We start from the raw sequence: 26,661 nt of genomic DNA, 5'->3' as shown, positions 1-26,661 counted from the left end.
CTCCTGCTCCTCCTCCTCCGCTGAGTGTCATATTTTTCCCTTTTTTGGCAGCCGCAACGAAGCGTGTTCTCCGGCTGACCATAAAACCCCTGTCATCAGATATCGCAAGTCAGGTCTATAAAGATATGGTATATAAATTGCGGACGCACTCGGTGGCGTCCAAGCTGCATGACGTTATTTCGAAATGGGTATTTGAAATTTGAAATAAACAATATATCTATTTTCAAGCAGTAATGATCCTTGCTGCTTAATTTATTTATTGATGCAGACTCGCATTAAATCATATCCTTAGACTAAGAACTTGAGAGCAATGCTCCAGGAGCTGCATGTAATTTAATTGGTTTTCTCTTAAGAATTGGCTTACTCTATCAATACAACTTGACACCAGTTCCGCTTTGGCCGCCGACTCGATCCGAGCGATAGGCTGGCTACCAAGATCACAATGAAGTACTAGCTAACGGACAGGAAGTGGGTCCATCCTTCGATGGGCTGCGTTCTAGGAGCGGCGCCCGAAGAGCTTGAGGGGCCTCCTCCAGCCGCGTGGCCATCATAGCTGCTCGTTCCCAATGTGGGTGGTGTCCGTGGGCAGCGAGTGGGTCTACGGGGTGGAGACGGCGGACTGTTTACGCGTCTAATGTCAGGTGCCAAATGCCGGTGGCCGGGAAGTCGGCAATTGTACTCACCTGCAGCGCCTTGCGCTTGTGGTGCATCGATGAGTTGGAGGAGGACTTGCCCTTGCCCTTCTTCCAGGAGCAGAGGAGCAGCTCCTTCATGCCCTTCCGAAAATTGCGACTGAGGAAGGCGTAGAGAAGGGGATTTACGCCCGAATTGAAGTACGTGACCAGAAAGGTGAGCGGTGTTAGCAGCGCATTAAAATTGGAATCACCGCGATACGAACGTGACCTGCAAATGCATATACATGGAAATAACTATCTGCTCTATAGCTATATATATATTATATATTATATATATTATGTTCGGCACAATGTGTGCTCTGCGTGTATGCAAATCAGCATCTGTTGGATAAACACTCCCCATTGAACAGACTTCTGGGGGCTGTCCCCCCAGTAGTTTACAATTTTAGAGCCATCCAACGCTAAACTTGGCCGGTGAAAAGTTTGCGCAATTCGAATTTATTCTATTTATTCTCTCCCGCCTCAAACGCTTTTCCATACGACAAGTTTGTGTTTCCCCCTAATAAATTCATGAGCCAAACTACGCTAGTGAACCCATTAATTATGCAAGAAATAAAGTGACACACTGTGGAATTTATATTTAATTAGAGAGACACTTGATTCAAATCTGCGCAAGGACTGCAGCTACTTTAATTTAGAAGCCATCATTTAACGAATGCACTGAAGGAGTCATCTTATTTAAGAAAAAAGTATATGTAAAATCTGCTATTTATTGGTATGATTTTAACCAATTTGTGCCCTAAAGAATGCGCTTTTTGGCAGCTTTGATTTACTAGTAATTAGTTAACACTTCCATAATTTTTCCCTGTGCAACACTCTAAATATACGACGAGTGTCGTAGAAAGGTGCTGACTTTTGAAAGTGTCCAGGTGATTAAGCTGCTGCTGGCAGTATTGTTTTTGGCCGTCTGGGAGCAAGGAGGTCTCGAAAACTTGCCTAATGGATTGGGGAATTCGGGCAAGAGCAAAGTTTCTCGCCGCCTGCAAGTATGCAACATAAACTTTGCCCCGAACTTTCCACGCAGAACAATATTTAAAGAAGACAAGGTATTCCCACCACCTCCATCTTCATCTACAGCTTTTTTTGTTACTCTTGTAATTTTTTTTGGCTTGGACAAGGCGAACTTTGGAGCAACTGTCAAATTGTCCTGTACTTGCTGGTCGCTAAAAACTCGCCCTGCACTTGCAACTGGCTCAGTTCACGGAAAGAGTTGGCCAACTGATTGGGCCACTTGAATGGCCTTCGCTTTGCTTTGGCCGCTGCTTGAGAACTAAAGTGGCTCTTAGCAACCGTTGGCAAAGGCCCAGCTTCGAGCCAAATGTAAATGTCACTCCGAAAAGGGGCGGGAGCCACGAAATGAAGAGCCCAACTCTGGGCACCGCCATTTGTAGACGCAATGTGCTGCATATTCCGTCTAATGAGTCGCAGTTGCCAGCTGCTGGCAGTTGACATCGTTATCCTTATCAGCGGACTAGCGGCACAAAGGGGTTTTCGAGCTAATAATGAAAACGTGGCACTCCATGTCGCCCGCCGACTCACCCAACCTTGTTGACCCAACGCATTGCAGTTGCCGGCAAATGTAAGCGCGTGGCAATTACCCGGACGTGCCCGCTTTGTGCGGCAATAACAGCTGTATGATAATGTGGCCATTGGATCAGCTGGATTTCGCATCCGATTTGTGCTGTCCTCGTGACACGGAAAATGTTTTCATTTCTTCAGAAAAACAAGAGTGAATATACTTTATACTTTTTTTAACTGGTCTTGAAATTCCCCGATATTACGGAGTGTGCAATCACTTTCAGTTCCACCTAACAATACCAATATCCCTGGGCGTCCAATTCTTCAAATAAATAAAAGCTGAAAGTTCAGACAAGTAAACAAGTCCCACTGCCCAGTCGCGCTAGACATAAATCTCAATTATGGCACTGCGGGAAAAGTGGCGATGTGGAAATCCATTTCTCTTGTATTTGGCCAAATATTATTTATATTTATTTGTCCGCCATTCGTTTTACATTTGTGCAAATTGAGTGCTCGAACGAAAATTCAAAAACATTTTCATTTTTGTTGCGTTTGCCAAAAGTGCAACGTTGCAAATCTGCAGCGAAGAATTTTCTTACACGTTGCTACAAAATTACACTTGATATTTGCACTAATGAGTACTAGAAGATCGATATGTATTTCAGTTATTCACAAAAAACATGAACTTATGAACATTAAATTGGATTTATTGGACATTGGCATGTAAAATGCTTTCCAATTTACAATTGACTCAAAAATGTTTGGGTTAGTAAAATCTGCATGCCAAGTATCTAAAATAAAAACGTTTCTCTTACGTGCCAAAAATTGCCAATGGCTCTAGATTTTCACACTTGATGACTTTTCCCATCTTCAATCAATCTTTTGCCTTTCAATTGTCGCTTAAAGGACATTTCTGCAGCATTTCTTTTATTTCCAATTTACAGCAGTCAGCAGCTTAAGTGCACGTTTTTAACTCTACCCAGGGAGCAATTAACTCCTCCTCGATTTGGCAAACAACAACACTCCCACCGCCCACTCACTTATCAAGTTATCCGCCCACGACTCCCGCCAGCCGGAAAAACCAAAGTGCCCGAATTCAAAGCGAACTAAGCGTTCCGTCCACCCATTCGAAAGTGCTCCACCGGAAGCGGAACTGATAGCCAAAGGGCTGGCTAAAACGGACTTTTGTTGGCGACCGCTTTTGAAAGGCGAGAAGAAAGCGAACCTGGCGTCTTTGGGATGGGATTGGGATTGGGATTGGGATTGGAAAACGGAAGACCGCTTTAAAATCATTTAGGCCAGCGGCAAAGCAGGCTGCATTGATGACTTAATTGTTTACCAGCCTCGATTCCAGCAGGAAGCCATCTAGGGCTTATCTGCCCACTCGCAGATGTTAATTTCCCGTCCAAGGGACGACTATGCAAATTCCCGCCGATTGCCGGTGCAATATACCATAAAATATTGTTTACACTCAGTCCGTGTGGGCTGATGAATGGCTTGCGGTAAGGGATAGGGCTAGGGATTCGGATTCGGTTGCGGATTGGATTGTGATGGTGGGTGGCGGGTGGAGGGTGTTACTACTCACCAGTACTGCCACATTTTGCGGGCATGATACGGCAGATTGCAGAGGGCGAATGTCAGCACGAATATTATCAGCATGCGGACAACGCCGCGCCGGGCGCGTAGGACGTTGCTGGACGAGTGGGACATGTGGGTGGCTCCGGCCCCGCCTCCGCCGCCGCCCACTGAGGTGTTGCCCGCCCGCTGGTGGTGGGCGTGGCCGTGGTGGTAGAAGCTCGTCTTGCGGCAGGCACTGACAATGGGACGATCGGCCTCCAGGGAAACCTGTGCGGATTAACAGGTGTAATGGCATTAGGTCGCTGGCCGCAGCAAATGTCGAACATTATCATATCGATTTCGATATTCGATTACAACCTACCTTGCAATTATCGAGCTAATTTGTGGTGTGGGGTTGTGTGTGGTTGTTGTTATAATTGGGGGGTTAGTAGAGGGGGAGCACAGAGTTTTATTGATCAAACGAAAGGTAGAGAGAGAAAAGAGTTCAACAAAAAGATAGTTAGGTTGTTATCTGTGTATATCGGGGTCATAGGTTAAGGAACAGCGTAAACGAAAGTTATGTAAAAGTTTCAGAGGTGTGCCCGCCATTGATTTTCTTCCCAAACTTCCAGTTTTGCGACTTTTTAAAACGGAAAACATACGGAAATCGAACCAGTGCTCCTGACATTTGATACTTCGATGGATATTAAAAAATGCAAGGGCCTTGCCTTTGGTGGTTACCAATTTTCAAGCTGCGGCAGTTGCACAACTTTTCCGAATGTCATCGTGTCACAAATTCTCGATTTTCACCCGCCGGCTTTTATTGACAAAGTGAGCTGCTGATGCTGATCAAGAACAATGATGTGTGTGCCAGTTTGTGTGGCAAAGCTGCTGTCAAGCTCGAAATAAGAAATACGCCATGGTGCACCCGACCAATTGAACCTGCTGTCCGGCCACCGATAATGGAAAAAAAAAAACACTTTTGCCATAACTTTGGCCTCGCACTTGCAGTTTCGCCCTGTGCCGGTGGCTACTTCGCTCCACCACTCCACACTCCAGGTGTCACATCGGTGGCCGAGTTTGTGGCAAGGACTGCGATGGCCTTAATGTGAATTGACACCTGCTCCGAGCACCGTGCCACTTGGCCCGGCGAAAGTGCGGGAATAACAGCGCCGGGTAAAGTTTTTACGACTGCCAACTTGGCCAGGCCGGCAAATGGTGTATCTAATAAATTAGTGCTCGGATGGCGATGTGATTTTCAAGAAACATTATTTACCACACAGCACGTGCGAACTCAATCGAAGTTAAAGCCGTTCTGGCCAATTAGGGAACAAAGGTTCGACTCCACGTTCGGTTTATGGCCATTGTTAGGCTTTTAAGGCTACTCCTCCTTGCTCAACCTGCGAATTTTCCGATGCAGTGTCCGCCTGGCAGCTCACCTGGCTCTCCGTGATGCTGACGCCGCGCTTCTCATATTTACTGCTCTGTTTGCGGGACAAGGACGTGGTGCTGCTGCCGCCGGAAGCGAGTGACGGACCAGGACCGCCCCCGCCACCACCACCCAAGCCCACTCCCGCCACTCCTGCCGACGCAGCCGCCGATTGCAGCTGGTGGTGCTGGTGGTGGTGGTGATGGTGGTGCTGATGGTGGTGGTACATGCTGTTGTGCATACCCATGCCAATGTCCTGGCAGGATGCCTGCTGCGGCTGCTGATGCTGATGCTGATGCTGCACCACATGCGGCGTGAGGCCGCGCGAACTGCGCCACAAGGCGATGGCGATTTTGCTGTACAGCACCTGCAATGCAAATGGGTTCGTTAATTTCATTATTCAAATTTCATTGCGGAACAAGGGGCGATTTTATGCAAAAAGCTGCTCAATTCTTATCAAATTTCTCACAAGAAATTGAAAAATGGAGCAGTTAAAAAAATGTTGCGAAATCTACACTTCCATCCATCAGTTTTTAAACAGACAAAGAAAAATCATTTCGTAGATTAATCATTATGCACCCAAAGTTATTTATATTTTATCTCATTAGAAAGATAGTAATTATTAATATAATTAATCACTTTCATACTCCCTGTTTCTTAATCAAATTTAATTATTAATTATAGTCTGCTCAATGCTAGGTTACGTGACTAGGAAACACTTTTGGATTGCCAATGAATTTATGAACATCCTGTCCAAGGATTGGTTAAACATAATTATTAACTTCAAGCTACGTATCATATTTTACACTTACCGTCATCACCAAGAGCGGCATAACGTAGAGGAGCACGAAGTTAATCATGTCCAGCAGCTTGGAGTTGAACATCTCGCGGTCCAGGACACAAATCTCCTCCTCCTGGCCGTCCTGCGTGTGGATGTTCTTAATGGTCTTGCTGAAAACAAACTTGGGCGTGGAGTAAACTGCCGATGTAATCCAAACTGTGACAATGACCATCTGCAAAAAAACACGCATTGACGTTTTGTTTTGTCTGCTGGGCTGCCAAACACGCAAACAATTTGTTAAATTGCGAATGAACACACTGAATTTGCATGTTAATGGATGGCCCATTTCGTTGTCTTTATGTCTCTTGTAGTTTAATTAGTGCAATCGTCATTACCGAAACGTATTTTTTGTCTGGCTGTGATGAAACAACCGGGCTATGTGGTTCACCCCTTTGGGTGCGACCCCTCCATCCATCACCCCTTCCGAGTGCGGAAAAGTTTTTCCAGCCACAAAGTTATGCCCACGGCTTATTAAGCCTTTCGAGTTGGTTCTGTTCTGCCGGTTAATTTGCATGAGTCTCCGGGCTCGGTCTAATAAGTTTCATTAGCTTGCAAATTGTATTCAAATGAAGTTATCAAAGTTGCGAGAATGTCTCAAAAACAATACATAAACGGGTTGCCACCGCTTTTGACCCATCAAATTGGGAATTTGAACTAAAAAGGGCAACACATAGACCTCACTTAAAATGCATACTTGGCTATTACTGGCCGTGAATATGAGGTTTATGGTTAGAACTTACCCTCAGACGAGCCGCAGTTAGGATCTGTTTGCAGGTGATGGGGTGTACGATGGCGAAGTAGCGCTCCATGCAGATGACAACCAGGATGAAAATGGAGGCCGTGTAGCTCAGGGAGTGGACAAACTGGTACATGCGGCAGAGGAACTCGCCAAAGACCCAGCTGAAAGGACATTAATAATTATTTATGGGCGAAAAGTTTCGCTCTTTAAAGAGCAGATACTTGGCAATATTGGTGGCAGCCACATAAAATGTTATGACACACGCCCGCCAAAACTAATGCGACATTAAGGTGTCTTTAGTATTTTATGGTGCGCAAAGCTTTTTCCTTTTTATTACTATTTTGGCTGAAATTACATTCGAAAGCCGCATTTGTGCCTCGTTATTAGCAATGCCACGTAATTTCGCACTCATGCGTTTAAATGTGTCCAATAATACTATAATAAGCATAATAATCCTGAAGGTTGTCGCCAAGATTTCGGATGACGCGTATCTTAAAAAGATTCCCCATTTGCCTGGTGATTCAATTTCTCTCTTTAAAAGGGAAAAAATCTTTCCTTAACATAATAGCTTGATTTTTATAATCATTAAATTAAATTGTCACTGGCAGCCGTTTGCCGCACATATAAATATGAATTAAATTATGAATGCATAAATTATGATTTTTCGTAATCTCATCTCATTTTGCATATGATTTCTGGTGGGTGTCAAGTTGTGCGCATAATTTAGCTAAAATTATGCCAAACACAGATCATGCGTCATCTCAATAATTTAGTTCTTTGGCCACAAAAAGCATATTAGAAATTGAAATGGAAAATGTGCAAACCAATTTCAGGATTTTAAATCGGCAATGCAAATAAATCATTATGCCTGTTTATTATTAAGTGCATAACTGGCCATTTCAAGAATTCTAATGAGATAGGTAATTACTTTTTTTTCTAAATGTATAGAACATAGCTTTTAATAAAACACAAATTATATGCATTGCTTCAATTTAAATTAATGAAGCAAATTAAAATTTTAAATTAAATAACTCACAGAAACTGTAAGCCGAACTCATTTGTCAAAATACTTTTTTAATTTGCCCTGCAAATCTGAAAAAGGCTTCTTTGTTTGAATTTTCCTCGCTTTATATGTGTGCTCTTATTTTTTCTGAACACGTCACTGCGACGTGTTTTTTGTGAAAGTTAAGGAAACACAATGCAAATAAACATGATTGGAGTGAAAGCGGAGCGCGGGGATAAAAGCCTGAAAAGCCTGAAGTGAAAGTGACGCCTGCGGAGTTTTAGTTTCCTTTATGTGACAGCCGGCGTAAATTTTTCACGGTTGAAAGTTGAAACTTTTTTGGGGCTTTGTTTTCGAGGCACATTGAGAAGTCTGACACCGTTTCAGCCAAATTCTGCTGCGGATAAATAAATCAATTTAATCGACCATTCAACATTCTACTATCTGTATTGTATTAATTTTTAACCTACTATAACTACTCTTCAATTCAAAAATGTAGCATTGTCAGCTAGAATAAACTTTTCTATAAATGCTTCACTTAAATTGTTTGCGTATAAAAACTGACTTTAAAAACTAACAGTGCAGTTGGTTCACGTATTCTTCGTATATGCTTTCCGAGAATTTTGCAGCTCCGCTCGTGCATAATGAAACGTTAATTTAATACTGAAATAATGTTGTTTTTACCCAACTGTCACTCACCTCTCTATCAGATAGATGGACAGATTCTGCATCACACAAAAGAGTCCAACACAGAAGTCGGCGAACGCCAAGTTGGCCAGGAAAAAGTTGGTTATTGAGCGCAGTCGTCGTGATAATGTGACCACCAAAATAACAAGGAGGTTACCTGAAAAATTCACAAAATAACAATGCGGAATTAGAAGATATAGAGTTTCGTACCAACGTTTAATTGTGCTGTGGTCACAAATGCACTTTAAAGATTAACGAACTTAGCACAATATTTGTGCGCTAAATTGCTAAATAAATTAGTACGCATTTTTTCACATATATGAGTGTTTTCCAGAATTTCAATTTATTAAGTATGCCCTTTAATACAAATATAGGTAATTACATGTACATAGCTAATAATGCATGTAAGCTTTAAATCGTTTATTAAAATCAACAGAAGTTGTAGTGCATCAAAAATTGTTTGTTTAAGAAATTAAATGAAAAACAATGGATAGAAAATCCAAAATATTTAAATAAAATATATAGTATGAAGTTTATGTTTTCATAAAAGTACTTTGAGAGCACTAAAGTTTTCACTTTGCTTTATGCCCTTTTTATTGGCCAACTTGGAAAAAGAAAACATTGACTTTACCAGAGTTACAATGAAAAGTTAAATATTATTACAAACATCTTATAGTTACGGCTGGTTCTGCACTTAAAATTTATTTTACAATCGTATGGTCCACAATGTAACGCATTTGTTTCTGGAGCCTCACATGGCAAGCAAATGTCGGGAAAAACTTTTTTAATTACACCGGGCAGGGTGACAGGAAATGGGAGTACAAAAAAAAGGAAAATGGAAAAAACAAGCCAGAGCTGCCAAAAAATACGAAAAACGTGCAACACTACAAGCCGTGCTCTGAAATTCGATAGGAAGGAAAAGAAACTGCATGAGAGTATTTCAAAGTTTCAGCGGTGTATTCGAGATACATAGTCATAGATACATATATGCATTTATGCTTTAGCTCTAGAAATCTGTAGTTTTCTTGAATTAGTTAGACTAATTAACCTGTTATCATTTTAAGAACAGCTAAACCATTGATTGCTCGTTCTTGAAGTGCACCTCAAATTTCGATTTTATCTATAGGATACCAACTAGTTGCGTTCGCCCCTCACAACTGTTATGATATTGTTCTATCGCCAAGGTTACTGCCATCCAAGCATTGCCATTTGAATATGACAATAAGGTATCTTGTTCAAGTGACGGTAACAAAGAAGTAACCAAACGGAAGCTTTAAACGTGTCCGCCCGATGTAAATTTAGTGTGGCGCTGTTCGTCCTTGCGCCCACCCCCATCGTTTACGCCCACATTCCGGGCGCCAGTGAAACCAACCGAGTTGCTTACACTTTGCAATTGTCCGCACAATGGCCGGCCACGCCCATGTCTGTGCGGTGGGGGCGGCGTTTAGACGCCATTCGGAATGGCGACTACACATGTTCCATTGCTTTATTGTGCATGCTGGTGTCACTGCGGGTAATAAAGCCTACAACTGACGATGGCCGAGATTGGCCAACACCCGCAAAGAGCCCAATCGAACGACTAACGTAATTGATTCTAACCATCCGGACTCGCACCCGCACCCAGATAAGACGCAAAGTTAAAGGACATTCCGTACTTGTGTGTGTGTGTTTGTATGTCTGCAATTAAGCATTGCAGAAACAAATAGCAAATGGCCTAATGGGCGCTATCAATAAAATGTTTTCATTATAATGCGCCACATGGGGCGTATGAGTGTTGTGCGAGTGTGTATGAACAAAAAAGTCTGTTGTTGAGGAGGAAGACTGTCTAATTTATTCCGCATAAAATGGAAAATGGGTTCGTAAATAGATCGATATTTTCTATTATTTTAGATTCTTTAAACCGCTTAAAAGTTAGAAACTGCAACACTAAAAAATATCACATTTAAATTGCTAGCAGGTTGAGTATTATGCTCTCTATGTTCGCAACATAACTATTAGTACTTTGCCTACTTTCCTGCTGCGACCAGAGCCAAATGGCCAAGAGCAGAGTGGAGAAGAACTGAATGTACTTAAATACTAGGCAGACTGGACAAAAACACAACATAAGCCGAACAGCAGGGCATTGAGTAATTGGCAAGTCAGCAGTAAGTTTGCACATCCTGGTCGACCCAGAAAGATGTCCCTGGGGCACCGCAAACGGCCGGCAGGCTGTCTTTTCTTTGCTTTCACGTATGTTTCGGCAGGCCTTTGTGCCCCATCATGCTACATGCTGCACAATCAAACATAACATCGAGCCCTGCTCTGATTAATGCGTATGAGAACTATAAATCTTGTGTATATAGCAAAGCACTATATACACAGGAAAAACGTTGTAGGTGCACATAGAGAAATGTTGCCTGAAAACTTTTGCTATTATTATCTCTTAATTAGATTAAAGTTATGACCAAAGGCCATAATATGCATAGCTGACGGGCTAAAGTTTCCAAATCAATAATTTCGTAATTAAATCACTTCAGCTATTAGAATGAGATAAGTCCAAGTCTACTACTCACCAAAGAAGCAGCAGCAAAACACCAGTGTGTAGAGTGTGATGAATATTATGCGCACATCGGTGCGATCAAAGATGTACTCGCTGGCCTTCTCCGCATCCTCCTCGTCCTCGATGACCGCACCACTTCCGTCCCCCGAGAGTCCGGTGGTCAGGGCGGGCACGAGGGGTGTGGTGGAGTCGCCATAGAGCAGGATGTAATCGGTGCTGCTGCCGTTGATGGGCGGACTGATGGTGCTGGTGACATTGGCGGAGGCTGTCAGCGCCGAGGCGGAGAGCAGAGTGAGCAGGATGAGCAGCGTTGTCCAGTGTCCGGAGAAGTGGGTTACGGCACAGGGCAGCCGGGGCGGTTGTTGTCCGGTGGGTGGGCGGTGCGGTTGCCGCTGTCGGAAGGCGGAAGTGCTCTTATTCGGAGAGCTGTTTGGGCTGCCGTTGTTTTGATTATGCACCACCCTGTGGTGGCCGTCGTCATTATCACTGTTGAGGTCGTAAGCCGCTGATATGTGTGCCCCATCAGGTCGCCATCGCTGCTTATGTTGTTTTCGCTGCTCCGCATCCGATTCCTGTTGCCAGGACCTCCCCGTCTGCATCATCGTCATAATCATTTGGTGCGTGTGGCGACGACTCCTTGGGCCGCCAATAAAGGACGCAGCTGCAAGGACAAAAGACAAAAGAGTGCGATGGAATTCAGTTAGTTCTTGTCTGCGGTTCCTTAAAGCATTCACAAGCCAGTTGCTTAAAAGTTTTGATTACATTTATGTTGTTTTTGAAATCTTTTCTGTTTTTCAAAGAAGGAGCATTTATGATAATTCTTAAAGCAGAAACATTGGTTTTTAGCCTTAATCTCATTTGGTTAAGTCCGCATTAATGGTTCATAAGCCATTTTTAAAGCCAATGCACACGTTTACTTTTTGATGTAGTCGAAGGACTCCGAAGGACAGGCTGAGTTCATTAACGGCGAAGTCACGTCTCTTATGTCCTGCGGCAATTAAACGTGGCCCTCCTGAAAATCTCGCAGCCGCCTACACAAGTCGTCGGATACTTATTGCTATAGCTGTTTGAGTGGACATTTTAATTAAGCCGCCTTTAATAACGAACATAATTAAAACATTTGTCTGCACTAGTCAAAAAAAGAAAAGGAGGGAAATTATGATTTTCCATTTGCCACGCACGCAATCACTGCTCATTCCATCCAATATTTATGTATATGGCTGCCACTTTGCTATTTTTAATATGCACAACGCTTTGTTGCTAATTACGCGAGTGCAGTTGGCGATATCATATCTCCCCCCCTCAACCCTGATCCCATCTCCACCGTTTCCATCTTTGATTATTGCTCTCTGGGCTCGTGTACGTGCTCTAATTAATAGACACTCGTATGCAAACTCACTACATCAAACATGCGCAAACATAAAGACTGTCAAGTAATTAACACCCTCGATTCTTATGCGCCCATATTTAGAGGCGCTTTAAGGGGTATCATGCAAGCATAGCATTTTAAAGAAATCCATGAAAATCTGTGGGGATAATCCACGAAATGAAAGTCTAGGAAATCTGCACTTTAAAGCCTTAAATCTTATAAGTTTTCATTTGATATCTATTTCCAACTGAGGCAATATGCGCAGAAAATGGCTATTAAGTTAAAATGTTATAAAATGAACACGAAACCATTATGTTGAGCTTTAAAGCTTTACTTTAAAGTAATGTTTAAAGCCATTAAATATACTTTGCTGAGTGGAAGAAACAAGTTTCAGCACAAATCACTAATTGGCTTGAAATGTGCAATGAGAATTCTTCTTAATATCGACCCTTTTGCATATCTTGCCTACATCAGTTACTTGCAATTAAGTGATTTAACTAGAACTCAACATTCAATTACGCGAGAGATTGACATTTCAAATGAATAGAGAAAGACAGTCCCTCGTCGAATTCCAACTTAGTATAAACAAACACATCGAAGTCTTAGCGCTAAAGACATTAAGTCGGAATTGCACTCTAAATTCTTTACTTTACTTGCTAGAATTTACGATTGACTCGCTGACTGCATTTTAAACGCCTTTTAAGAAAATAGTAGCAAATAGTTGGTTAAATAAGAAAGTGAGAAGGGTTTGTCGCGCTGCCGACGACTTCCGGAACGGAAATACGGAAATTGTTTGGTGCTCTAATGAGGCAAGTGGCTTTGAGTTGCAGCCGCTAAGGAGCCCTAAGCCCGAGACAAATGAAAAGCGACGTTTGCCGGGTCTTCTGCTTCTAAATTGATTTGCTTGATACTGATTTAATTAAAAAACCAGCCGCTAGTGCAATGGGTGCTTCCTTTTCGACTTTATTCAATTGCCACAGGGGATTTCAACCCTGCAATACATTGGCAAATAACAACGCTAGTTTTTGATTTCTTAAGAATTCTATTTTTGACAAGTAGTCTTTTTCAAAAACTTGAGTAATTGGCTAGAATATTGAACAGCTTCGAGATAAGCCATAAATAGATATTTAAAGTCTTACACTTACGGAGCTTTTCTTGAAAATCAATGACTGCAGTGCAAATGGAAAGCATAAACAGAACTAAGAACACCAAAGAACTGTCTTTTCTTTTGCGTTCTGCAGACAGAAAACAAATAGGAAAAAAGAAAAGTCATTACAACTTGCTCACATAGCGAGCAAATTGCGGAAAAATATTATTTCCTCTTCTTGTGGGCAGAGCAACGGCAGCCAAAATTGCAGAATGTGAATGCATGTTGCATTCAGTTGTGTGTGTGCGAGGCTGTTGCAATTGGAATTCGGTTCCCATTTTCCTATCTGCCAGCCACTTTCCCACCCAATCCGCATCCGAATGTTTGCGTAAATTGCGCTCAAGTCAGGACATTAGGTGGTAATTGAGTGTGCCGACAAGAACCAAGTGAAAAATGCCTTCCCACAGCGACGGCACTTTCCCAGCAGTGCTGAAAGGAAATGGGGCGACTAGTTAGGTGGGAAAATGGAAGAGGCTCTCAGGACAGCAATGAATTTTGCTTCTAAAAAATATTAAATTTTTGGCAAGCTGAGAAATTAAAAAAAAAATTGTTTTGCATCTTCTTTAGCTTGTTCTTATGCCCCTTTAAAAATCTCTAATTTAATTGGTTTATTATCAATTTGTTGTTGGTTGGAACAAAAAACCAACTGCATTGCACCACGATGATTATTTGTTATTTTCTGAGAGCTAAACTCTCATGAGCCGGTGCAGGCACAGAACAATTTGTTGGTAGATTCTAACTTTTTAACTCGTATGTACACCCCAAAGCCTCGTCGGTTATACGGACAGAGCAATGGACGGACAGACAAACGGACAGAAAAACGGACAGGCAATGAGATTACGAATGGTATAATATGTCTTATGGTCCGTATTTTGCTTTATTAATGCTAAAATATTACTTTAATTTGTGATTATTTGCTTATATCAAAAACAGTATGTCCCTTATTTTCTAGCATTTTAATTTATTCCCCGCTCGGATTTATTGACGCACCTTTAAAGAAGAACTAACCTGAAACCTCATATATGCATTCCTATTTTTTGATACGTTTCAGGGTCTGGGGCAACGAGAGCCGCAGTTTCCGGGGCCAACACTTTGCAAGGCGACACCTGCTGCAAGGTGGTGCAGGTGAAATGCGTTTTCACGATTTGGTGGCACGCTCTGGTTGCTCTGATGGCCGTGAATGTGCGCACCGCAACCTTGGTCACCTTTTGTCCTTTGACTCGCCGCGGCATTGTGTGCCAAAAATATGCAATGGGAACTGGGACTATTGTTTGTCTAGCGGGTGGCATAGAATTGGATTCCAGCGGGCGGCGGAAACGGCACTTTTGGCTTGGACCACGTTATTGGAAGCCAATTTAGCAGACAACATTGGCTCAAATGGCGGCATCGCGACGGGTGGCCAATTGGTGCAATAACAGTGCTGCACGAGATGCTCGAGTTGCATATTTATGGGGCATGGGAAATTAATGTGGCTCGGATTGCGAAATGAAATACGGCTTAAACGGCAATTGGCGATTGGCATCGTCTTCTTGCGACAATTTTCTTTAAATTTGCATTCAACTCAAGCCCGGAATCCTGCCATCCTGCCATCCTTCCATTCAGCCATCCTGGCCACCAGAACTCTTTGCATCGACACCGAATAATTTATGACAGTCGCTGCCAAGTATTGCGGATATGGGGAGGAGTTCTCGGCCGGAGTGGTCGAAGATTATGCAAAGTTTTCGGCGCCTGCTCGCGGCAGTTGGAGCACCAACTTTTCCAACCGAAAAGTGGTGCCCACTGGAAAATTCGATTCAGAATGGAGCAACTTTTGACTTTGGGGAATTTCGGGTCTTACATATATGACGTGCTTGTGGGCGCGAGACAAGCGTGAGAAAATTGGAGGGCGAAGGCCGGAAATGGCAGCGATATGCGCGAAGGACTAAGCCCTGGGATTTCGCAGCGGGAAAATGAACACCACATCGAAGGGCCTTTAAAATTTATTAAAAAATTCCAAGTTTTCGCTGGCCAACCAATAAACTGGCTGGTTGCCATTTGGGACCCGGATAAGCTTTTACAACGAGCCACTCTAGCTCCAATCTCCGACACAAATCAATTTCAAGCGTTTGCGGCCCCAGCAAACCCTTCTGGATTCAGTTTCATTTGGGTTGAAATACAAATGGTAACATTCAAAAACCGCAAAAGCGAAACTGGTCTCAAAACAGCTATTGCCTATTTTATACGCAATCAAAAGGGAGCCAACATGCGATCCGATTACGTAGATGGCTCAAATGACGGCTCCATGGTTGCAACTTGGCTTAAAACCAAAGCTGTGCAATGTTGCTCTATTGGCCGAATTTACAATCGGTTGCAGTTATTTTATTAGGTATTTTATCCTTAAGATGCTTCAAGGCTTAAACAGATGTATAGGTTGATTTTGAAAGATTAACTTCGCCCAGTAACGAAAGTTATTTTCTGGGAGCTTCCTGCGTCAAAATCACTGTAGATCTTGTAGTAGATTTGATTCCATTCACCACACTGAAAATTGGAACATAACAGCTATAATGCCATTGTCGGAATTTAAGCTCCAGCAACGAGTACCCGAAAATAATGTTGAATGCCATTCCATTTCGTAGAATTGAAAAATAATAGGCACTTTCCATTTATGGCCAAACATTCCCACAACTCCGCCTGACTCGCTTTTAAACGAGTCCTAATGTGACAGGCAACATAAAGGGAAGGCAGCAGGCGAATTCCCAGAGGCAACGACACTTGTGAGCTGCCACTTCGAAGGAGCAGGATATATACGGGCTCATGGCTCAAGGCTCCAGTGTATTGTGATGTAGCCGAGAAGGTCCTGTACGTGGAATGTGAGTGCTCGGGAGGCCTAGAGCTCATTAATTAGGCAAGACCACAACTAAAGATAGGAATTGAAACAATGGACGGGGCGAGCCTTGAAAATGTGTTGAGGACATTCATCATACTCAAGTGTCGGTCAGGATGGTCGGTCGCCGGCAGCCCCATAAATATTACATTATAATTATGAAGGCCAGACAGCTGGGGTATGAGTGTGGGGCGGAAAAACTTTTCGCTGGAAAATTAATCAAGCACTTGCGAATAACAAGAACAAGACCAATACTCAAACTGCTCACGGCAATTCATTATTTTGAATGCCGTCTGGCCCACTCACTAATCGAAGAAAAAACAATACGCAACATGTGCCAAGTCATAAAGACACGATGGCCAAGAATAGCAGAAGGCCATCCACATGGCTTGGAATATATTTGCCAGTCCTGCAAGTTACACCAATCACATTGGCAACAGGGCGCCAATTAGGCCAATCAATTTAATTCGATGGAACAGGGAAATCACACTCTCGCGCAGACAACGATGTAATAAACTGAGAAAGGCCAACTTCGCTGGGCTGCACGGTACATACATGTATGTGATTGACATTTGGCAGCCAAAGTCATATATGACTTTAAGTCAACCTTTTCACATTTGGCCAAACTTTCGATATTCCTCTTTGGGAAATGCGGCAAATGCCACGGAAGAACGTCACGTCCGTGGCGTTTGACAAGTTTTTCACACGACTCCTGGCCTGGCTGGCGGGGTTAGGTGATAAGCCAAGTTTCGGCATTTGATTCAATTAATAGCGGATTACCCCGACCAGAAACACGAAACTTTTCGGCAAATTGCGCAACTTGTGGCGTACTCATTTGAAATTCTAGAACCTTATTACAAAGTGTGCACGGGTGTCGGGCAAATGCGAGAGTTTCCGGAAGGTACTTGCAACACCGAAGAGGAATGACTTCACAGGGCTGAAGGAGTAAGACTGCCTTTAATTTGGATGTATACTTTCAAGTTGCACCACTTTTGTGATAAATGACTTTAATAATACGGTGCTCCCAGGCTGGGAGAGCGTATCAAACAGCCCATCATACCCATGCCGAAAATCTATTAAGTAAGCCCCATCTGGCATTTAAGCCCAGGCTGAGGCGAAGATATGCCCCCAAGGCGGCGCGTCTTTTCAAATGGCATTTTGTGTACGACGCGCTATCTGGCGCCCATAATCATTTGTCCTTGCGGCAAAGATCCCTTAACCAGCTTTTCCCCCAGCCCTTGCCGCGTGTGGAAACCCTTGGGAATAGGGCTCGTAAGTTTGTCAGAGTTTCTCTGAAAGTGCAGGTAAAACTGGATGGTGAAAATTGATTTTGTCTGAGCATCGCCTCCCACTTAGGGGCTGACATTGCTGGCGCACGTTAAATTTAATTTATGCCATCGAAATGCAAACACACAAACGAAAAATGTGATTTACTCGCCGAGTTTATGTTGTCCATGTTGCTGTAGTACTTTATGTTTGCTCTGCTCCCCCTGAAGACGGCAATTTATGAGCTGGCATAAGAGCATCGAAATTAATAGCCAGCCGTTAGCCACATTTAGAAATTGAAGAAAGAGGAAGCGCGTTAAGATTCATGTCCTCTTAAATGTATCTTTTTATTAAAGAAGCGGTGAGGAGTACACTTAGGACAATTCATAAAAAACGAAGGACATACATCAGAATTCCAGGCCAGATTCAGTAGGCCCCTACGATAATCGGACAACTTCCATTCGAAATGCATGGGATAAAACGTGTTTCTGGCTCTGTAATCGAAACAATTGCACCTTGACAGAAAATCCCAAACATTTTAACCATCGTCCGGGTTAACCCATTTTTGTTTGCCCTTTCCGCCCACTTGCCAACAATTGTGTAGCGCAGAATGCTCTCTTGACCAAATAGGTTTTGTTTTCCACAAACTCGCATGGCCAGTGGACCTCGTTCAATTTGAAATCACTTGATTCACTGTCCTATGTTTCGGGCTGCGATGTCAGTTGTGGCATTCAGGTTTTTCCGGGGTAAGTACGGATTTATTGTGTCGGATTGCCAAATGAAATAGAAGCACATGAAAGAAGAGCGAAATAATCAATTCATTGTGAGTGGTATTAATTGATTTATTGCCCTGAAAATGCAACTGCATCTGCTATGGGTCTACATCCAAACTAAAAACGTTAGCTCCATAAATACAGGCAATGAAACAAATCAATCGGTTTTTCTGTTTTCTGTCGAAAATTTCAAGGATCATGCACTATAGATACGCAAAAGCAGTTTGGTTATTCGTTCAATTTACCATAACCACTTAGAAAAGCCACAGACTCACTTATTTTTAAAAGCTAATCATCGCGACTTTATTGCTTCAAAAGTTTAGATTCGCTGGTGAAGTTTTGAATCTCTTTTCGGGCTACCATAGACAACTTCCCTACCACTTTTCCTGTTTCACCTACGTTTGTATGCATTTTCCAACATTTTGAAACTATACCAACTACGTCACGACGTCGTCAAGTTGTGAGGGCGGAAATTATTTTGACGTTTGTTGTGGTTTATAGCCCAGCTTATTCAGCCTGCTCCTCCTCTGCTTTTTTTGCCGGTGGCAACAGGAAGTAATGCCCATTTTTGTCCTGATCTAACCTGACCCTTTTATAGTGGCAACTGCCATGTATTTGGGGCAAAGTTTAGCTTTTCCTTTTAGCAAACGAGATTGCGGTTTCGCCGCTTGGCTGTTGTTTCAGTTCGTTAGCATAAATTTGTGCGGTGCTGTAGGAACACAGCAAAATTCGCCACCGACTGGCAGCATTAGGAGTTGCGAACCTAATTATCCTTGGCAGCAGGCAAGGAGTCAGCTTTCCATGCAAATGAGTTTAAAATTGCGCCAAGCGTCAAGAAGGAGCAAATGCTTAATGAATGCATTGCGCAAATTACATTGTGGAAGCCACAGGATGGCGTGACGTTTTCCTCCACAGTCGGTACGAATTTGGGGCCGAGTGACGTGGCTGTTGTCTCCTGGCCAAGTTGAAAGTCCAGGCCCAGTACGAGGTGTCGTCGAATTGCTTGTTTTCTGCTTTCCACCACGAAGGTCACTCCGATCGACTTGACCCTGGCTGTAAACTGGCTCCAATTCCCCGATGATTGTTGTGTAAATAATACACGAAACATGAGCTGTGTTCGAGTGCCTCGACTATTGGACACCCGTTACTCACCTATTTCAATTTAAATATAAATGTAAAAAACATAACATTTATATGTCAACAGCGCCTTCATAAAATACTTAGAAACAAGTGTATGCTTGTTATTTTTTATACAGCAAACAAATTTAAATTTCCTCATGCAAATAGCAAAAATAACATGAGCATCGGTTATAAAAATAATTATTTATTCAGAACTTTAATACATTCTTATTGCGCATCGATTATGAATCATAGCAATGAGATTGCGTAAAAGGTTAAAATGACAGTCATGACCTTTTGAGGCCACATTTTAAATCAAAGTGCGTGCCCACTCCCCAAAATATCCAATTCCTTTGAGAAATCCTGCTAAATTCAAGAAATGATTAAATGTAGAAAAACAACACTTAAGTTTGCCTAACAACGTACTTTAAATTTGAACAAGCACTTGCAATAAAATACAGGACTTGACTGGATTCCGCCACTTTTAAACAGGTACCTATGTATGCCTCCTTATGCAGGCCATTTAGGAATGGCCCATATATCTTTGGGCCACAGACAAATCGGCCATTAATATGCGCTAGGCAAAAAGCTGAGCTCGGGACATGGAACTCTAAAAATGTACACGACTGTAGGGCGCTTAAGAACAACAAACGTTTATTTGGGTCATTATGTAAACAGGGCGAACTGAGGAAAATTTGACCCCAGACCAGTAGATATGATAAATGGTAGCTCTTTAAACCGTAAATAACGCACATAATTTTTTAAGTTTGGTGGGCTTTTTTCAGACATTGTAGGAACTTGGGGGAGGATTCACAAGAAATTTAATTTCGTCTGATGAAAAATGTGCTGATATCAGATTCCCAATAATTTCACAATGCAAATTTCTTGGTTTACGACTTAAATAAACCGCACGGAATGCAATGAAACAAAATACATCGCTTTAAGTAGGAGTTTTTATATTTTCCCTCACAAGTGCCGAAAAATATGCTACAAGATATGCAGGATTTGCCCAGCGGAAAAAGGGGTAAGAATCAGGCTCGTAACCAAAGTTTGTAACCGCCAACTGAAGCAAAGAAAACTCATATACAACATATATACAAACATATGAAAGTCGTAAGCAGCGAGGCATAAATAAAGCATAAATTACCTTCACGTTCACTGCCTAAGCTTTACTTCACAAAATTGCCCTATAAAGTCGAGCTTGAAGAGCAAAAAATATATATATATTTTCAAATCGAAGGAAATTATCACAGGAAGCTCAAGAAAAACACGACACAATACTTGGAAAATATATATTAAAGTTCAGCCTTCAGAAGCTCTTGCTTCGTTTCGAATTCCTTTATTCTTTCTCATTTTTTTCAGACTTGTTCCTTGCTTTCCGCTGTTTAATTAATCAGCCAGGGTTCATTAAATTAAAGTACTAATGTAAATACTAAAGAGTATACTGTATATACATAGTTCACAGAACCATTTCCCTTTATAAGCCCCATTACATTTTATATGGTCAGTTTTTTTTCGAGTTGCAACAATAACCAGCTAAGTACTTGCACTTTTAAGTGGAATGCGTTAAAATGCACAGTTCTGTAACAGACTTTTTTTAATTAGTTTTAAATGGTTTTTATCGATAAAAATCGTAAAAAATGCGCAGCGCTAAAAGCTTTTGACTACCGTAGAGCCGTAACAAATTAACTGATTATACTCTCATAAATTTATCCGAAATAATTCAATTAATTTGCGTTCGCTTCGCAAAAGCCGAAATTCCAATAAACGGTTGGATGGCGCAGACCTAAATTAATTCGATGTTGCTGTGTGTATTTGAATTTCGAGCATCCTGTCGTCGACAGAAACTGGCAGGAAAAAGGACCCGCAGCGCAAAAGAGGCAATCTCACACCTTCATAGTTCAGTTGGCAATGTTTGTCATTTGCGCCTCATTTAGTTTTTGCCACTTGTGGGTGGCTGCAGGCGATTTCCATGATGCCCAAATCAGATGACAAAGTTTAATCTGTTAAGAGCCGTTGATTCGAGTCTTGAACTTCGATTTCTAAGTGCAAAATAAATCAATTTCACCGAGTGCCTTGTTTTTGCATTAAGTGATTCGCTAAACCAAATGAAAGTGTTGATTAAGTGCGTGTGATTCATAAGCTGAGTTGCAAACTACTGCTGCGAAGTAAGGTTGGAAATTATTATTTGAAAAACTAAATCAAACCCGTATTTAATCCCTGCTTTTCCATTCGTTTTGTCGTATGTTTTCAACTTTTGGATGCGGTAAGAAAATATCACAAAGGCAAAACTTAAATCTCTTTTGTGACCGTAATAAAATTTAGCAGGAAACAAAATGACCAACGTTATCCAGTGCCTAAAAACTAGTTTATATATGGCTGTAAAGCGAGCTTATGGCTTTAAACTTTCTTTTCTGTCTAGAATAAAGTTTTTATGTTTCCACTGAAGCTTTTGGCTCTGCGGAATGCCATAAAACCATATTATTCAATAATTTACGAATATCCTGGCGTACTTCATTGCGGACATACTTAATTTTCTCCTGTAGGAAAATGTGAGTGGATGTGAGTGGAGGACAACATGTACATATGTGTAATCACAAGGCTCGTGTCAACACATTTTTCAAAAGGTATCTTAATGAACCACCGCCTGTCTGTTTGTTGCTTTTGGCCCGGTGGTGGTGGTGGCACAAATAGGCAAGGACCTGTGCAAATACAAATCTGCCATTTGTTAATCGGGACACGCACAGGCAAATCAAAATCGGAAAAATAAACCAAAAACAAAGGCGCAATCCGAATCAAATGGGCTAAGGCACACCTGCGACACGCTGCCATCACTTTTGTTTGTTCTCTTCGGGATTGCGTGGGAACACTCAATTTTTGTCTTCCACGTGCGGAAAGTCGGATTTCTGACGATTATGCGGCAATCTTCACATCGTGGACTCAAAATTGTCAGATAATCCATATTTGCGAGATTAGCCGAATTAATTATTAATCTGAAACTTTCTCACCTGCGGTTGAATATCGGAGGATAAATCCTCCTAAGTATTAGTTAATATCTTTTTCTTAAGTGGTGCAAGTTTTGGATATGCTACCAACTTCGCTTGAATTGGTCCTTAAAAAACTTGCTAATTTATTAGCCAGATTTTCACTCAAGTTAAATCACAAATTTAAGCACTACCATGTGTATAAGTCTATAGGAGTACGACTCCGATGCGCCGAATCTTATAGGTTACATTTCCTCTGGGTTCCTCGCAGATATTTTACGAACGAAATGCTTATAGCATTTGAAAATATTGTTTTTTCCCTTAACGCTTCAATTATTTAGTCTAGCGCTGGAATTAACAAAAATTGCTGTTCACTCATTGCGAATCCACCATGTTGTAACGATGGCCTTCGTTTTTCACAATCGTTTAGTGCCCAAAATTATTTTATTATTCCAATTAGCTCGGCGCGAATGTGGTTCACTTCTAAAAATATATCAAACATTTTCAGTAGATATAATTTTTGCAAAAAGCTTCATGCTTCCATTGTAATAAATCATATGTGTAAATAGGCTTTTAAACAAAGGCTTATTTTAGCTTCTTATTTTGCAAGTGCATTTATCAGGTGTACAAGTATGAAATGTCGTTTTTTTTAAAATCAAAAAACACGTTAAATTTTGTGCAAAAAGAAAAAATCATTTATTCAAAGTATATCCGTCGCTAGCTACACATTTTTCCCATCTCTCGGGCAATTTGTGGATTCCACGCCAGTAGAACTCATCGTCTTTTGCGGCGAACCATTCATCGAGCCATTTTTTCACACTTTCGTAAGAATCGAAGCGCTGCTCAGCGAGTGCGTGTCCCATCGAAGCGAATAGGTGGTAATCGGATGGGGCCAGGTCTGGTGAGTAAGCCGCATGCGGAAGCACTTCCCAATTGAGTGTTTCCAACGTGTCGCGAACCGCTCTTGCCGTATGTGATGGAGCGTTGTCATGGAGAAAAATGACCCTGTGTTGTCTTTTTTGATATTCCGGTCGTTTTCTCTGAAGCGCACGGTTCAAATTGATCAATTGTTGTTGGTAGCGTGCCGTATTCACCGTTTCGCCGGGTTTCAAGAGCTCATAGTAAATGACACCGCTCTGATCCCACCAAACACAGAGCATCGTCTTCTTGCCAAAGCGATTCGGTCGAGCAGTCGATGTGGCCGGTTGTCCAGGATCAACGTTTGACTTTTTACGTTTAGGATTAACAAAAAAGATCCATTTTTCATCGCCAGTAACGATACGATGCAAAAACGACTTCCTTTTGTATCGTGAAAGCAAAATTTCGCATGTGTTTTTGCGCCTCTCCATCTGCCTCTCGTTCAACTCATGTGGCACCCATCTACCGACCTTCTGAATCTTTCCCATCTCTCGCAAGCGATTGGAAACTGCTTGTTGACTTACTTCCAACTGCTCTGCGAGTTGTTTTTGCGTTTGAGCATCGTCTTCATCCAATAATGCTTGCAGTTCGGCGTCTTCGTACCTTTTTGGCGGTTTTCCGTGCTCTTTGTCGTCGACGTCAAAATCACCACTTTTGAAGCGTTGAAACCACCGTTCACACGTTTTCACAGTTGGTACTTGTTCGCCAAAGGCTTCAACAAGCATTCGGTGCGATTCCGCAGCTGTTTTCTTCAAATGAAAACAGAAAATTAATACTGTCCGCGTTTGCTCTTTATTCGGCACGAAACTCGACATGTTGACTGCACTGAGAGTAAACAATTATGACGCTCAATTCGCGCTAAACTATGGTGGTTCGACAGTCAAGGTTGACACTTCACAAGGTCAAAGTTTTATGACAATCGATAAATATTTACGTTTGCGAGACATCTATATGTTCGAACCGACATTCCCTACTTGTACACCTGGTAATGATTGTTTTAAATTATATATAATTGGAGCGTAACCGCTTTCCGTAAAACTTGTTCGATTTAGAAAAGAGTTGGATAAGTGGTTGTTCAATTATTTATCCTATAACACTATTAACACTATAATAACACTATTTTGAATTAATTTTTGGGGCAAAAAAATTATTTTTCAATCTTGTTTAAGAAATAAATTCCAAAGTCGGACGTGATATTACAAAAATGTTAGAAAATAACATTATGGTTTTAAGTTAAAGCGTTTTTTTTTAATTGTTTTATATTTTTCGTTTCGATGCGATTTTCGAGTAATCCGTCGGACGAAATGAACTGTTCAAAAACTGTATACATTTCACTTTTGAGATCCTCAATCTTGCGATAACTCGGTGTAGCTTTTCGCAATTTATTAACTTGCACTGACAGTATCATAAATATTTCAGAAACAGAGCTCCTGTCGAATCCGAACATTCGGCGAACTTACACAACCACGAGCGGTTATTCCGCTTATTCAGTACGAAAACGAGTGAAAATATTATTCAAATATCAACCGGAGTTCTGTGTCCGAATTCCCGCTCGATTTTGGCATTTCGCGTCCGATTCGTTTGAGATGCCGCGACATTCTGACGGCTCGTTTCGCAAAAGCGGGCCAACGAAAGGCGTCCGAAACGGCGGCAGTCGACAGACAGCGCTGGCCAAGTTAACAGAGCTGTTAGCCAAGTTGTGTTGTTGTGGCAGGCCTTTGCATTTCCACTTGTGCGTCACGTGCTCCTGGCTGTTGTTGTTGCATTGAACTTGAACTAGTGGCAAAGTTGTTGTCGTCGTTGTGGTTGCTATTGCAGTTTTCCTGTTCTTCCGACATTGGCGCCTATTTCGCCGGCTGTTTTTGGCTGGCATTCGGCGTGTTTTCTCACCGCGCAGGCGCACTGAATTGGGAAGACCATATTTGTGTGATATTCGGTTTCAAATTTCATTTGATTGCCAGTCTGCAGTTGCTTTTGCTGCGAAGGGAAGTCAAAGTAAACTAATCATTCAGCACGAGTTGGAAATTATAATAAGTTCCAATATAAACGCAGCCTATAAATAGAATTCATTCATTCGTCCGCACAAAATTCAAATTATGGCGCAATGTGAGTCAATGAGGATCTCGGAAATAAGTGCTGTAAAACGCAATTAGAGTTAACGATTGACTTACCTTTGTAGATTTATCTTTATAAGAAGCTATCCTTGAACAAAAAGCATACCAAAGTTATGACACTAACTATATTTAGCATATTTATGCAGCAGATCCAAAAATATTTTAAAATTAACGTCCTTTGAATAATTAAACAGCAACAAAAATTGCTCCGAAAATTCGAAGTTTTTGTACTTTTTTTACCTCTTCCGCGGATCCTTCGAACGGATAAGCATTATGCACGTGCCTCCCGCTGAATCCCAAATAGTATACAAATTTAACAAGGCGGGAAAACTTGCACCTTGTGCGCTGCGGAAAACTGCGAGAGTGGCTGCTGTTTGAAAAGCTTTGTGTGCATTAGTCAGTTTCCCAACAAAAATCAATCTCAGAAGGCGTATCTGTTCGTGAACTCCCTTCGATGTCATCAAGCATCTAAGGACGTCGTTGGCTAAGCTGCCAAGTTGGAATTTTTAAAGTTTGATTTCCTCGGAATTAGCTGATGTAAGCTAGCTCGAAAACATGATATTTTGGTATTTGAAAGGTTGCACTCTCACCAAGGGACGCACAAATTCGAATGCAATTTGATTTTTCAACATTTTTCAGCTGGGTCGCGAATCTCCCCTTCAGGCTTGGAAAATCTCCCTTGTTGGCCAAGTTCAAGTGGAAAAGTAGTCATAAGTCGGTGGCAGCCACATGGGTGCGGTCAGTACTTGGAAACTGAAAGAATTGAATTGTGGTCGGCGAGCTTTGCGCAAATAAATTAAGTATGTGTACTTTGAGCTCAGAGCTTGCCAAAGAATCGCTCAGAATGGAGTGGGCTATGGCAAGATTAAAAGTCGCAACGACTTTGAATGTAAATTTAATTTGAGTCGCAGCATGATGTATGGCATAGCAATTTTAATCAATTGTCTCCAACTCGGCAAAGAGTCCAACAAACATTACTCCTCTTATCCCGTCACAATTCCATTGAAATTAATTGATTTTGCTCAGCAGTAGGCAAACAAATACATATCAATGCGGTTGGCCAAATACGCTGGCGAAGCCAAGCAGATTAAACAGTGGCT

General features: G+C 41.9%; 1 protein-coding gene across 5 annotated transcripts; it reads right to left on the bottom strand.

Annotated features, from left to right (window-relative positions):
• Positions 1–216: 216 nt before the first annotated feature.
• LOC117150259 (trissin receptor) lies at positions 217–25,027 on the bottom strand. Of its 5 annotated transcripts, none has more exons than XM_033317058.1 (11): positions 24,908–25,027; positions 22,554–23,012; positions 11,022–11,669; positions 8,482–8,626; positions 6,781–6,940; positions 6,012–6,212; positions 5,210–5,566; positions 4,153–4,167; positions 3,799–4,058; positions 684–903; positions 217–598 (listed from the first exon to the last, which is right to left on the bottom strand). In XM_033317058.1, exons 3-11 carry the CDS (start codon positions 11,620–11,622, stop codon positions 548–550), a joined length of 2,010 nt encoding a protein of 669 aa, XP_033172949.1. In that variant the 5' UTR covers positions 11,623–11,669; positions 22,554–23,012; positions 24,908–25,027; the 3' UTR covers positions 217–547. The 5 variants fall into 5 exon arrangements, with proteins under 5 accessions (XP_033172949.1, XP_033172953.1, XP_033172952.1 ...); XM_033317063.1 differs by having other exon boundaries at positions 530–619; XM_033317062.1 differs by lacking the exon at positions 4,153–4,167.
• Between the last annotated feature and the right edge of the window lie 1,634 nt (positions 25,028–26,661).

This window comes from Drosophila mauritiana, chromosome 2L (genome assembly GCF_004382145.1).
Source record: "Drosophila mauritiana strain mau12 chromosome 2L, ASM438214v1, whole genome shotgun sequence".
In the NCBI taxonomy this organism is placed as follows: domain Eukaryota; kingdom Metazoa; phylum Arthropoda; class Insecta; order Diptera; family Drosophilidae; genus Drosophila; species Drosophila mauritiana.
Note: the sequence above shows the minus strand (reverse complement) of the source record. Positions and strands in the feature narration are given on the sequence as shown.

What these genes read in the sequence shown, in the direction of transcription:
- LOC117150259 (XM_033317058.1), bottom strand. Translation starts at nt 11,622, where the DNA reads ATGATTATGACGATGATGCAGACGGGGAGGTCCTGGCAACAGGAATCG. An exon ending in CGCAAAATGTGGCAGTACTG is followed by an intron (nt 904 to 3,798) that starts GTGAGTAGTAAC and finishes ATGCATTTGCAG; the next exon opens with GTCACGTTCGTATCGCGGTG. An exon ending in ACAAGCGCAAGGCGCTGCAG is followed by an intron (nt 599 to 683) that starts GTGAGTACAATT and finishes TCCACCCCGTAG; the next exon opens with ACCCACTCGCTGCCCACGGA.